Here is a 13,753-nt window from a genome sequence, read left to right as displayed (position 1 = left end):
ACACACACCAGAACTGCAGATGGATGAATCACTTTCAGCAACCTCAGCAAGTTCTCATTAAATGTTTACCCTAAAGTAAGATTTTATGATCAAAACCAGTATATCGTTAATTTTTGGAAGTAGAATCATCACTGCAGGGTTTTACACTAGTATATATTCTTAACTTGGGATTCCGTGATCCATGGATCTCTCCAAAGGATGTGCATATGTGCAAATGTGTTGATGGAGGGGTAAGATTACTTTGCTTATGTTAGGTTCTCAAAGGGGTCCTTGTGCCCCCCAAATTAAGAACTAATGGCTTAGAATATACCAACAGAGTATTTCCCATGCATAAACCCTGTAGGATAAACACTGATAAAGAACCCACACACAAAGATCTTCCCAATGAGCTTCAAGAAAAGCTTCCAACTGAGTTATCACTGCTGAACTTAAAGATAGTAACAAAAACTACGGAGGGGCCACCGGTGTGGGGATTTTGAAGCTATGCCCGTCCTCCTCACCCCGACCTTGGAGAACTCTATATACAGCATGAGGGGAAAGAAGTTTTGGCAATACCTCACATTCGTATACCACTTTAATTTACAGAATAAGCGCCTTCGTTTCATTCTCAAGATAATCTTAAAAAAAAAAAAAAGGATGATTTCCAGGTATTATCAGTAAGCCCATTTTACAGATGGGGAAGCTAAAGCTCAGAGACGGTTAGGTGACTTAGGCCAATCAAAAATGACTAGTCAAACCAATGATCTTGCCAATTTCTAGTGCCGATGAATGGGAAGAGTGGTGAAGACCCTGAGACATATATCCTGTGGGCGCCTAAAGCACTAAATTCACGACGCTGAGAAAGCGGGGCCGGGAAAAAGGGACTCGGGGACGACCCGACAGCGCCAGACAGGGCGGCCGGTGCCGAGGGCCGCTACCTCGGTGCGGCGGTACAGCGTGGCTTCCCCGAAGGCGCCGCGGCCCAGGACGCGGATGGGGATGTAGTGCAGCTCCTCCTGCTCCGCCGCGCCGCCGCCAGCTCGCGGCCCCTGACTGGCGCTAGGCCCCGGACTCGAGTCCCCGCAACCCCCGGACTCGCTCCCAAAGTCCGAGTTGATGGAATCGCAGTGTCGTTCGTACTCGCCCAGCACCGACATGGCGGCGGCCGCGGGCCTTCGGGACCGGCCTGCGTATGCCCAGAGGCTCTGGCCGCGCTGCGTCCCGCTCGCTTCAGATGCCGGCCCGCGGATCCGTCAGCCCAGCAACCCCGCGAAACTCCATGGTGGCTCCTGCCCCCTGACCCGGAAGCAGTTCTCTGTGTTTCCGGCCCGCTTGAGTTTCCTCCGTGTTTGCTTGCCCGCTTGGCTAGTCCAGCGGCCAAGGCTTCCCGCTTTCGGGGAAGGCGTGCAAAGTGAGGCTTCGGGCTGGGATTGGCGGGCGCGTGGTAGGAACTGCGTGGAACCGAAGGGCTCCCACGGGAACAAGGGCGTCACTGACAGTTCGGCCTCTCGAGTCTGTTTACCCTCCTCTGCCTCTCTGGTCCGGTCCCCATACAACTTCGAGGTTCAGAGGTCGTCCAGTCTCATCCTGACGTGAGGTTTGTGACAAGAGGGTGATTGGGGAAGCATTCCCAGTGTACACCTTCTTTCCCCTTCCAACGCTGGACAGCATTCTTTTTTAGAAAGATAGTATAGTAAAGATAATATGGCCGGACAAAGTGGCTTACGCCTGTAATCTCAGCATGTTAGGAGGCCGAGGCGGGCGGATCACCTGAGGTCAGGCGTTTGAGACCAGCCTGGCCAACTGGTGAAACCACGTCTCTATAAAAATACAAAAATTAGCCAGGCGTGGTGGCAGGCACCTGTAATCCCAGCTACTTGAGAGGCTGAGGCTGGAGAATCAATTGAATCCGGAAGAAGGAGGTTGTAGTGAGCCGAGATCGCGCCACTACACTCCAGCCTGGATGACAGAGCGAGACTTTGTCTCAAAACAAAACAAAACAAAAGTAATATAGACAGCCTAAATGTCCGCCTCCTGTCATCTCAGTCACTGGTTCGTTCTTTCTCCCAGAGCCAACCTAAGTCCCTCCCTCTTCTACACAACTCCAAAAATATTTTAAGTCAACTCTCCTGACACTTTCCTTCTCCCCCGTCTCTTTTTCCAGGTTCACTTTATTCAGATTTTTCCAGATCTTTGACCATATGATCTCATGAAACATTGAGCATTCGGTGCCATACACTGTTTGGGAACAGGAGATCTGCAATAACATGCTCCCTACCATCAAGTAGGAAAGCAGCAATACGGTGAACAATAGGTGTTCCATCAGTTATGTGACCTTGGGCAACTTCTCATCTCCAAGCTTGTTTTTGAACTCTATAAAGTTGTGAGAATATGGTCTACATCACAGACATAACAGCTAACATTTATTGAGTGTTATGTTCTGGGTACTATGCTAAAGGTTTTTCACGTATTATCCCACATTATTATGTATTATCCTATGTATTATGTATTATCCTAACATTCCCATTTTACAGAAACAGAGTCACCTAAGTTAGCTGCTTAATGTGACAGATCTAGTAAGAGGGAGCTGGGAGGTTGAACCCAGCAATCTGAAAAAGCAGGATGTGATGGGGCTAAGAGAAAGCCATGTGACTAGCCGGGCGTGGTGGCTCATGCCTGTAATCCCAGCACTTTGGGAGGCCGAGGTGGGTCGATCACTTGAAGCCTGGAGTTCGATTCCAGCCTGGCCCACATGGTGAAACCCCGTCTCCACTAAAAACACAAAAATTAGCGGGTGTGCACATGCCTGTAATCCCAGCTACTTGGGACGCTGAGGCACAAGAATTGCTTGAACCGGGGAGGCGGAGGTTGTAGTGAGCCAAGATCATGCCACTGCACTTGAGCCTGGGTAACAGAGCGAGAACCTGTCTCAAATAAATACATAAAAATAAATTGTGTCATATGGATTTATGAAAAGTTTCTACTTTAAGAGGGCTTACGATTCATGTAACAGAAAACCACCAGACAATTAAAACTGTTTGTATAAGGGCTATTAAAGTGCAAGATTCTAGAAAGGCATTTAGGAGGGGCATCTGTCCAAGCCAAACTTGCTGTGTGAGTGCAGGCTCCCTGGAGGAATATATAAAATGTTAAGTCCAATGGTGGCTAAATAAACTAGAGACATCATTCCAGGCAGAGGCCATTCCATCTACATCCTCCTATTAATTAGAAGGCACTTTGAGGATAGGTATTACGCCTCTTGTTTATCTAGATAAACTCGAGTTTAGTTTGGCTTAAATCTGTTAATTCTATTAACTGTTAATTTTGTTATTCTTGGTTAATCTGTTAAACAGAAAAGATGTGCAATAGTTTCTCAGTTGAATGGGAAAAAAAATACTTAAAATTGGGAATGTTGACTTTCAAAGAGGCTGAATAGATTTCAGCCTAAGCTTTAAAAATTTATTTTTTTCTGGCACCTTTGCAACGAGGAACTAGTTTTCTATAACTTGGTTGGCCTGAAACTGAATTGTTCTAATGATAATGCATGGATACTATAAGCTTAGAAGAAACATGTCCTATTACAGAGCAGAGACATTCCTGCTGAATTCTTCATTATACTGGATCTAACTGAAACTAATTGTCTTACCTTTGAATATTCATAAGTTCAAAAATAGTCAACATTTATTCTAATGGTATAACTTTTTTTTTTTGGAGACAGTCTCACTCTGCACCCAGGCTGACTGCAGTGGCATGATCTCAGCTCACTGCAACCTCCACTTCCCAGGTTCAAGTGATTCTCATGCCTCAGCTTCCTGAGTAGCTGAGATTACAAGCATCTGCCACCACACCCAGCTAATTTTCGTATTTTTAGTAGAGAGGGGGGGGGGTTCTGCCATGTTGGCCAGGCTGGTCTCGAACTCCTGACCTCAAGTGATTGGCCTGCCAAAATGTTGGGATTACAGGCATGAGCCACTGCGCCTGGCCAAGGTGTAAAATTTTAAAGCACCTTTGGCTGAAACCAAACTATTTCCACATTTTACTCTAACAAGTGAATGGTTAGAATGCTATTTTGCAGAAGTTTCCAATTTGTGAATGGCAAATTCCCAGGGGCCATAGAGTTACTGTCAAGATGAAAGAATCTACCAAAGACCAACCCAAGTTTATACCCTTCACTGTCTGCCACAGTAGCCACTAGCTACATGTAGCTACTGAACACTTGAATTGTGGCTAGTCTAATTTTAAGCTATCGATGTGGTATAGCTTGAAATACACACTGGATTTTCAAGATTTTACATGAAAAGTGGAATACAAAACATCTCCTTAACCATTTATATATATATATGTATTTTTTGAGACGGAGTCTCGCTCTGTCGCCCAGGCTGGAGTTCAGTGGCCAGATCTCAGCTCACTGCAAGCTCTGCCTCCTGGGTTCCCGCCATTCTCCTGCCTCAGCCTCCGGAGTAGCTGGGACTACAGGCGCCCGCCACCTCGCCCGGCTAGTTTTTTGTATTTTTTTAGTAGAGATGGGGTTTCACCGTGTTAGCCAGGATGCTCTCGATCTCCTGACCTCGTGATCCGCCCGTCTCGGCCTCCCAAAGTGCTGGGATTACAGGCTTCAGCCACCACGCCCGGCCACCATTTTTATATTAACTATATGTTGAAATAATATTTTGGGTATATTAGGTTAAATATACTACTAAAAATAATTTTCGGCTGGGCGTGGTGGCTCATGCCTATAATCCCAGCACTCTGGAAGGCTGAGGTGAGCAGACCACAAAGTCAGGAGTTCGAGACCATCCTGGCCAACATGGTGAAACCCCGTCTCTACTAAAAATACAAAAATTACCTGGGTGTGGTGGCATGTTCCTGTAATCCCAGCTACTCGGAGGCTGGAGAATCAGCAAATTTTACCTGTTTTTACTTCTTTAATGTGATACTAGAAAATTTAAAATTATACATGCATCTCAACATTATATGAGACACCACTGCAACAGACTGAATAAATGATTTATAAAGCATGTATTGGGCTGGGTGCGGTGGCTCACGCCTGTAATCCCAGCACTTTGTGAGGCTGAGGTGGGTGGATCACGAGGTTGGGAGTTTAAGACCAGCCTGGCCAACATGGTGAAACTCCATCTCTACTAAAAATACAAAATTAGCTGGGCGTGGTGGTGCATGCCTGTAATCCCAGCTACTCAGGAAGCTGAGGCAGAATTGCTTGAACCCGGGAGGCAGAGGTTGCGGTGAGCCAAAATGGCACCATTGCAATCCAGCCTGGGCAACAAGAGTGAAACTCCGTCTCAAAAGAAAAAAAAAGAAAAAAAATTATACCCAAATAATGGGAACCACTACTTTACAGACTATGGATTCATAATAAAATTTATGTGAGGGAGAACAGAGATAAGAGGATAAATATGAGGCCAGCCAGTCAGTGTGCAAAGCACTTCATATTAGGTCTTGGAAAGCTTTGTGAAAAATGTTCAACTGTAAGTGAAAGGAGAGGAGAAAAGGCCTTTACCTCCTGGAGTGGGGTTTTGCATTGGATATGATACGCCTAAAAAGTGAGTCCTGAAGGGTCATATATTGGGGGGGAGGGGTGTTTTAGGCTTTTAGGAATGAAAGGCAAGGGAGATGGCTTTCTGTAGGAGAGATTCTACGTAGTTGCAATTTTAATTGCAAAAACTGCAATCACTTTTGAGCGAACCTAATAGTAACAGTTTCCAAAAGAGAGAAGATAGAATAAAATGCCTAGCTTACAGAACCATATTTGGTCTGAGGATGCAAAATTAAGGATTCTTAATTATATATATATATATAAAATTTACATATATTACATACAAAAAATATAATCTTTTACTAGCTCATATAAACTATCGATCTGCAGTAACTGAAGAATATAACAATATTTTTTGTCTAATTCATCAGGTATCATTTGCCATAATTTAAAATGGAGAAATATGGAAGAATTATCACCAATCCAGACATAGAAGTACTCAAGAGTAACAGAACGTACACCTAAAATGGTTTCTGCTAGCCTTTATTTGAGAAAATTTACACAAAAATCCCCAATCCAACATTTACAAGTGAATCTGTATAAATCCCGTATGCCTCTTTCCCAAACAAACTGAAAAATGGCTTTATAACAGGGGTCCATGACAATGGTATACAAGGCTTACTTAAACTGCATCATTCTCATACAGACCATTTTGGATAATATGCTCAAAAATGGAGGAAAGCACATAACACCCCTGATTTTAAAGCTTATTTGCTCTTGTGTCAGTCTTTTGTCAAAGGCAAATACTTTTACTTTTTGGATAAAACCAAGGTATAATATCAATTAACTTTTAAACCAAAAGCACAAAATGTCCCAGTTGATAGGCATGAGTAAAGAGAAGGGACATGAAAGAATGTCATCTCCTACAAAGCTTAAGTTTAGGGTCACACTTGGGAACAAAAGCATCAACAACATAAAATATTCTCTTCTCCTATCTTCTTGACATTTTGTCACATCAGAAGAACATAACTAACAGAGTAGCTTTCATTGCTCCTAAAAAGGGGAAAGGCACCAGTCAGAAATGGGAAAGAAAATCTTGTTAGGCTAATGGTACATAATAGAATTTCACATTTAAAAGTTTAAAGATGGAGGCTGGGCATGGTGGCTCACGCGTATAATCCCAGCACTTTGGGAGGCTGAAGCAGGCGGATCACTTGAGGTCAGGAGTTCGAGACCAGCCTGGCCAATATGGTGAAACTCTGTCTACTAAAAATACAAAAATTAGCCAGGTGTGGTGGTGTGCGCCTGTATTCCCAGCTACTCAGGAGGCTGAGGCAGAATTGCTTGAACCTAGGAGGTGAAGGTTGCAGCGAGCCAAGATAGCGCCATTGCACTCCAGCCTGGGCATCGCAGCAAGACTCCGTCCCCCCAGAAAAAAAAAAAAAGTTTCAGGATGGATCTTAACCCACATATTATTTTCTCTACTTGGATGCATCCTCTGTGACTTAGTATATGTAATGCTACAGATAGACTTTCAACGTTTGCTGCCTATGCTAAGGTTCTGCAGCCAGGTTCTCAGAAGCAGCACCTACCAATTCTCAACAGCAGATGGCAATGTTGTACAAGTTAACCACAGAACTACTTTTATGCCACGTGAGAGGAAGATAAACAGCGTCAAAGAGTGGGGAAAAACGGTTTGAGTTCATTGTAGCAGGAACATTAACAGAATAGCCTGAGATTTTTAACAATATAACTCATTCCCTCTTCTACCTTTGTACTTTATCCAGGTTAACACATCAAGGTTCTCCAGTATTCTGCTTCTTTACTGTAAGATACATGTAATTCTTGTGACTGATTAAACAAGCCCTGTAATAGTCAGCAGAGTTAAAAAGAGATTACAGAAAGGATAAATTCCTACCTACTTTCTTGGGAGATGTGGGCAAGATTTCAAGTCACAACATTTTTCATAAATTTATAAACATGGTCATTTATATCCACATTTTCTCTTATTTACATTAGTTTTGGCCCTTAGGCACCTCATACTCCTACAGTGATTACTGGCTTTGCATTCTTAACATGTATTTTTAAGTATTTACTCTCTTAATGGCCCTCCTAGATGTCTATTTTATACATTATATCTCTTAATTCTCCAGATGGAACACCGAAGGACAGGAATTAAGTGACTGGCCATGCAAGAGTTGGAAATTTTATTTATTTTTCCTTGGTATAAGTTATGTCAAAAATTCAAGCAACCACGTATCTAACAGAGGAATTTTATCTAGGATATATTAAAAAAAAATTCTCAAAACTCAATAGTAAAAAGAATAGATGACCTAAATAGAAAATAGACAAAAGACCTGAACAGACATTTCACCAAAGAGGATATATAGATGGCAAATCAGCACATGAAAAGATACTCAACATGATTAGCCATTGGAAAATGCAAATTAAAACCACATGTGGTGTTATTACACACATCTGTGTGAATGGTTAAGATAAAAAATAGTAATACCAAAAGCTGGTGAGGATGTGAAGAAACTGGATCAATCATACATTGCTGTATGAATTGTATGAGTGGCTGTATGTAAAAGGTACAGCCACTCTGGAAAAAGAGTAGGGTAGATTCTTACAAAAATATACATGTTTACCATACAACCCAACAGTGCCCTTTTGAGCATTTATCCCAGAAAATGAAAATGTATGTTCACATAAAAACCTGTATATGGGCCGGGCGCGGTGGCTCAAGCCTGTAATCCCAGCACTTTGGGAGGCCGAGACGGGCGGATCATGAGGTCAGGAGATCGAGACCATCCTGGCTAACATGGTGAAACCCCGTCTCTACTAAAAATACAAAAACTAGCCGGGCGAGGTGGCGGGCGCCTGTAGTCCCAGCTACTCTGGAGGCTGAGGCAGGAGAATGGCGTGAACCCGGAGGCGGAGCTTGCAGTGAGCCGAGATTGCGCCACTGCACTCCAGTCTGGGCGACAGAGCGAGACTCTGCCCCAAAAAAAAAAAAAAAAAAAAAAAAAAAAAAAACCTGTATATGAATGTTCATAGCAGCTTTATTAGTAAGGGCAAAAAACTGAAAACAACTCTTATGTCCTTTAGTGGGTGAATGGTTAAGCAAACTGTGGTACATCCATACCATGGAATACTACTCAGCAATCAAAAGGAACTGCACAGACTTCACCACGATGCAACATATGCATGTAAGAAATCTGTACTTATACCCCCTAAATATATAAAAATTTTTAAAAGAAAAAAAGGAAGAAACTATTGATACATGCAACAACTTGGATGGATTTCAAGGGAATTATGCTGAATGAAAAAAAGTCAACCTCATAAGATTACGTTCTGTATGATTCTGTTCACACAACATTCTTGAAATGACAAAATTACAGAGATGGAGGACAGAACAGTGGTAGCCACAGGTTGGGGTGAGGGTATAAGAAAGGGATGTGGCTGTGGCTATAAAAGGGCAGTGGAAGGGATTCATGTGACAGAACTGTTCTGTCTCTTGTGATGGTGGTCACATGAATCTACACATGTGATAATATTGCATATAATTAAATACACGAAAAAAGTTCAAGCAGTTAAGCACAAATATTTTAATTGTCTAAAATGACATTTTCTTTAAGCGTTATCTACAGTTGAAAGCTCACTTTTATAAGGTGTCACATCCATCACCATTTTAAGACATAAAATCATGAAAAGGTATCACCAGAAGCTACGTAAACATTTCAGCTAAGGGTAAAGAGAAAGTTAAGGGTGTTTTCACAAGGAAATTGAAAGAGGGCAATCCGAATGAAGTCAACATGGTCACACAAAAATCTTGGTAAAAGAACTAGAATGGAAGCCCAAGCTGCTGAGCAAGTGGGAGAAGAAAAGAAAACATACCCCAAACAGATCACACAAGGGAACCCAGGACAAATGCTGACTTTGGCATTATCTAGGTAACCCCTATTTTTTTTGTCATAGGTGACTCTAATAATAGACCTATTGTTGCAAAACCAGTCAAAATCCTACCAAATTAAAAAGTCCCTCATTGACTTGTTGGGTGTAGGTGGTACCCCATGTCCTCCCACACCAAAAGAGATTAGTTCTGGCAAGAAAGCTCCAACATGCCTTGATGGTGCTGTTGGTAGGATGCCTTAGGCCAGGCACATCCCAGCGATGTTCTGCTGGCTGAGGTACAAGGTGGGAGGAGAATATGCCTCATTCATTACTCAATCAACTTCTTGGCCTTGAAAAAGCGTCGTAGGTAGAAGACCTGCCAGGTGGCTAGTCCAATGAGGCAGAACATTGAAAAGATGCTGAAGTATAGGACCCGAGTGTTTGTTGACTCTAAAAAAAACAAAAACATTGTAAATATAATGAGTGAGCCTCCTCAGCTGGCTAAACAATGGCAGGGGAGGGGTGCAAAGGCAATTAATTAACTTCACTCTGTCCCTAGGTCTAATAGTAGGATTTCAGATAATTTTTTTTTTTTAAGTTCATTATCCTGGCTGGGCGTGGTGGCTCACGCCTGTAATCCCAGCACTTTGGGAGGCTGAGGCAGGCGGATCATGAAGTCAGGAGATCGAGACCATCCTGGCTAACTCTGTCTCTACTGAAAATATGAAAAATTAGCCAGGCACGGTGGCACGCGCCTATAGTCCCAGCTACTTGGGAGGCTGAGGCAGGAAAATCGCTTGAACCCAGGAGGCGGAGGTTGCAGTGAGCCAAGATCACACCACCGTACTCCAGCCTGAGCCACAGAGCGAGACTCCATCTCAAAAAAAAAAAAAATAAAAGTTCATTATCCTACATATAAATGTTGAAAATAACAAAGATTGCCTTTATCAATTTGATATGGGTATAGACTAATTGAGGATGCTGTCAACTGCCTATCACAGTAGCAATTTCTACTCTCTTGAAAATCTAACAAGGCTCATTTACCTTTAGTAGCAACAACAGCGAAGTAAGCAATTTCCCTTCCATATACCCGCCTTGGCAAAACTGAGAAAAGGATACACCAGAATTGAAAGTTTGGAGACTGTCTCATTAATGGGTCACTTAAGAAGTAAGAGTCGCCTTCCCCCTCACCGTTGGTATCACGCATCTCCTCTTCTCTCTTCTTCATGTAGGCAAAATCATTAACAATAGATTCTGAAAGGTCTTCTAGGCGTCGCAGCTCTACCTCTAACGGTTTGAGCTTCTCAACTTTTGCAATCTGGAAAAGAATGGAATATTTTCAGCTCTCTGAAAACATCGCTTCAGTCAAGAATACAAAGAAGGCAACAGAAGAGTCTTTTTTAAAGTTTCACCAGATTTAAATTCTCTCCTATCAATCATCCTAACATATTTTAAAATTTGGGCTTGTTTCGTTCCCTATAGACCATATCTTTCCATTTCAGACTTTTTATACACTTTAATTTTGACTAAAATCTCTTTACAAGTAATATAATAACCGCAGGCTATAAAGCAAGATATACTATTGTCTCAAGATTTTTTACTTTCTTTTTGAGACAGAGTCTTATTCTGTTGCCCAGACTGCAGTGCAGTGGCATAGTCTTGGCTCACTGCAGGCTTGACCTCCTGGGCTCAAGCAATCCTCTTGCCTCAGCATCCCGAGTAGCTGGGACCACAGTCATGCAGCGCCACATCCAGCTAATTTTTGCACTTTTTGTAGAGATGGGGTTTTGCCATGTTGCCCAGGCTGGTCTCGAACTCCTAAGCTCAAGCAATCTGTCCGCCTCAGCCTCCCAAAGTGTTGGGACTACAAGTGTGAACTACCATGCCCAGCTGATTTTTGACTTTAGTAAAGCACTTTACTTTGCCCTCCACTCATGTCTAAGAAGTAAACAACATTATTAATATAATAAATGTGAAGTCATATTAGGTCAAACCTGGTTTTAGAAGAAAAACCACTAAATTCATTAAACCTTTGACAGTACATATGAATGTGAGCATGTGTTATTACAGCATTAAAGTAATACTTCAAAATACACAATTAGAGAATTCTGGTTTGTTCATATAAATCCTACAACAACTTTTAAGGTTTAGTATCAGAGCTCAGATGTGAGAAAACTGCATTGAATTTTTTATGTATTTTTTTTTCTTTTAGAATGACACAGTTATCAAAAGAAATCTCCAAGGAATTCCCCGTATGCTGAGGAATGAAGGCGTGAGAAAGAAATTAACTGTCTTCTTTTCTCAAGTTAGATCCCTAAGAAAACTCTTAAGAGTATCTAATAACTAGAGGCATCTATCACACCAAAGATTGCACTATTCTATGTTTTTTTTCTTATCAATCTTAGATTATGCTTTGCTTTAAAATGGGATACACCACCAGAGCTTTCCAGATTTTTTTTTTTTTTGAGATGGAGTCTCGCTCTCTTGCCAGGCTAGAGTGCAGTGGCACAATTTTGGCTCACTGCAACCTCCACCTCCCGGGTTCAAGTGATTCTCCTACCTCAGCCTCCTAAGTAGCTGGGACTACAGGCATGCGCCACCACACCCGGCTAATTTTTTGTATTTTTAGTAGAGGTGGGGTTTCACCACGTTGGCCAGGATGGTCTTGATCTCTTGACCTCGTGATCCACCTGCCTTGGCCTCCCAAAGTGCTGAGATTACAGGCGTGAGCCATCACGCCTGGCCAGCTTTCTAGATCTTAAAACTTTTACACACCAGTTGCTCTTGAAGTTTCCACATAGAGAATTCTTTAATAATTATCTTTCTTTCATTCTTTTTTATTTTATTTATTTATTTATTTATGGAGTCTCACTCTGTTGCCCAGGCTGGAGTACAGTGGTGTGATCTTGGCTCACTGCAACCTCTGCCCCCCAGGTTCAAAAAAATTCTCCCACCTCAGCCTCCTGAGTAGCTGGGATTACAGGTGTGCGCTACCACACCTGGCTAATTTTTATATGTTCAGTAGAGATGAGATTTCACCACGTTGGCTAGGCTGGTCTCGAACTCCTGACCTCAGGTGATCCACCCGCCTTGATCTCCCAAAGTACTGGGATTACAGGCGTGAGCCACCACACCTGGCTACATCTAATAATTCTGTTTCTATATCTGCTTCTTTACTCCCTATTTACTGTACATTCCCTATGGCCCACTTTTTTTCCTCTCCTTTGTTCAATTCATTGTCCTTGTTCTTTCTCTTTGTGAAATGTTAACAGCAGTTAACAAGGGATGAATAGGAGGAATTTATTTTACGTTTTCTTATTATATTTTTCACTAAATGTGTGATGAACAAAAGTTATTTAAAATAAAACAAACTGCTGTTAAGATTGGGATGTAAAAATTGAGTTTATATTTAAGGTTCATAAAAATATGGTGATAGACGCGATGATACACCTACGTTTTCTCTCACCAGATGCACATTTTCTTGCATTTATAAAATGTTGGCTAGAGTTAACGGTGTGACTGGTAACTGCAGAACAGCTTCTGGGTGTAAGATTTAACCAACAGTTAACGCACAGAGCTAACTTTCTTAGGTGAATGGCCAAATGCCAGGTTTTGTCATTAACCCAGAATATATATCTATTCATTGATCTCATATAGAGCTGCAGAACAAAAAAACATTCCCCAAGAAAAATAAGAGGAGCTATACAAGCTGAACCTTAGTCTAACATCTTCCCTCCTGCTCTATACTTCCCCACCCTGAGCTTCCTAAATAAGACAGTATAAAGGAAATGGCATGATATTTCTTAGAGACAAATTATTTAAAGTTCCCTAAATAGAAACTTGCAAAAGAAACTGGAAGTGAAACTACGGCTGTGCCTCTGCCAGCTGAAAATGATATTAAAAAAAAAAATTACTTTAAAGCCTATTGAATCCCCCAGCCCCTGCTTTTTTTTTTTTTTTTTTTTTTGGTTAAAGGACAATAGTCCAGAGACCTAAAACCCAAAAAACAATGATGGAATTAAACCTAGTACTGAAGATGGCTTTTGTAGATTACAGCCCCCCATAAGCTGTTCTCAATCCCTTTACAGTAATAAAATTTATTTTTTAGTTGTACAACCAACACATAAATATAGCCTTCTGCTACAAATTTAAACTATCCAGAAGCAAAGAGAATATCAACCAAAAGTCTACCTTCATGGTTCCTCAATTCCCACATTGCTTTCCAGAGGTAACGATGCTTATAAACTTGATGTATTATCTTTCCACACCTTTTCTTCTGAGACACTATGCTTTTATATGTAAATGTACACAAAAATATAACTTAAAATATATTTATAAATGGCATCATACTACACATATTGTTCTACAGCTTTTTTCCATTTAATA

The 13,753-nt window shown here is 41.7% G+C and overlaps 2 protein-coding genes and 1 long non-coding RNA gene across 6 annotated transcripts in view; 1 reads left to right on the top strand and 2 right to left on the bottom strand.

The window, feature by feature from the left end:
* NEK9 (NIMA related kinase 9) overlaps window positions 1–1,300 on the bottom strand; it is a 46,771-nt gene extending 45,471 nt beyond the window's left edge. For all 4 annotated transcript variants that reach the window (XM_033187391.1, XM_033187394.1, XM_033187392.1 and 1 more), the window contains exon 1: window positions 918–1,300. In XM_033187391.1, coding sequence (XP_033043282.1) covers window positions 918–1,136 — 219 coding nt within the window. In that variant the 5' untranslated portion in view covers window positions 1,137–1,300. The remainder of the gene's footprint in view (window positions 1–917) is intronic.
* An 18-nt stretch (window positions 1,301–1,318) lies between these two features.
* On the top strand, window positions 1,319–2,749 carry LOC117069319. Its single transcript, XR_004431501.1, has 2 exons — window positions 1,319–1,576; window positions 2,144–2,749. It is a non-coding gene; the product is annotated as an uncharacterized LOC117069319 (long non-coding RNA).
* A 3,253-nt stretch (window positions 2,750–6,002) lies between these two features.
* The window catches only part of TMED10 (transmembrane p24 trafficking protein 10), a 45,542-nt gene continuing 37,791 nt past the window's right edge, over window positions 6,003–13,753 (bottom strand). Inside the window, exons 4-6 of the mRNA XM_033187390.1 lie at window positions 10,559–10,685; window positions 8,511–9,817; window positions 6,003–8,189 (exon numbers count right to left, since the gene is read on the bottom strand). Coding sequence (XP_033043281.1) covers window positions 9,696–9,817; window positions 10,559–10,685 — 249 coding nt within the window. The 3' untranslated portion in view covers window positions 6,003–8,189; window positions 8,511–9,695. The remainder of the gene's footprint in view (window positions 8,190–8,510; window positions 9,818–10,558; window positions 10,686–13,753) is intronic.

This window comes from Trachypithecus francoisi, unplaced genomic scaffold, assembly GCF_009764315.1.
Source record: "Trachypithecus francoisi isolate TF-2019V2 unplaced genomic scaffold, Tfra_2.0 Lachesis_group3, whole genome shotgun sequence".
NCBI classification, from domain to species: Eukaryota; Metazoa; Chordata; class Mammalia; order Primates; family Cercopithecidae; genus Trachypithecus; species Trachypithecus francoisi.
This window is presented reverse-complemented; position numbering and strand designations above follow the sequence as displayed.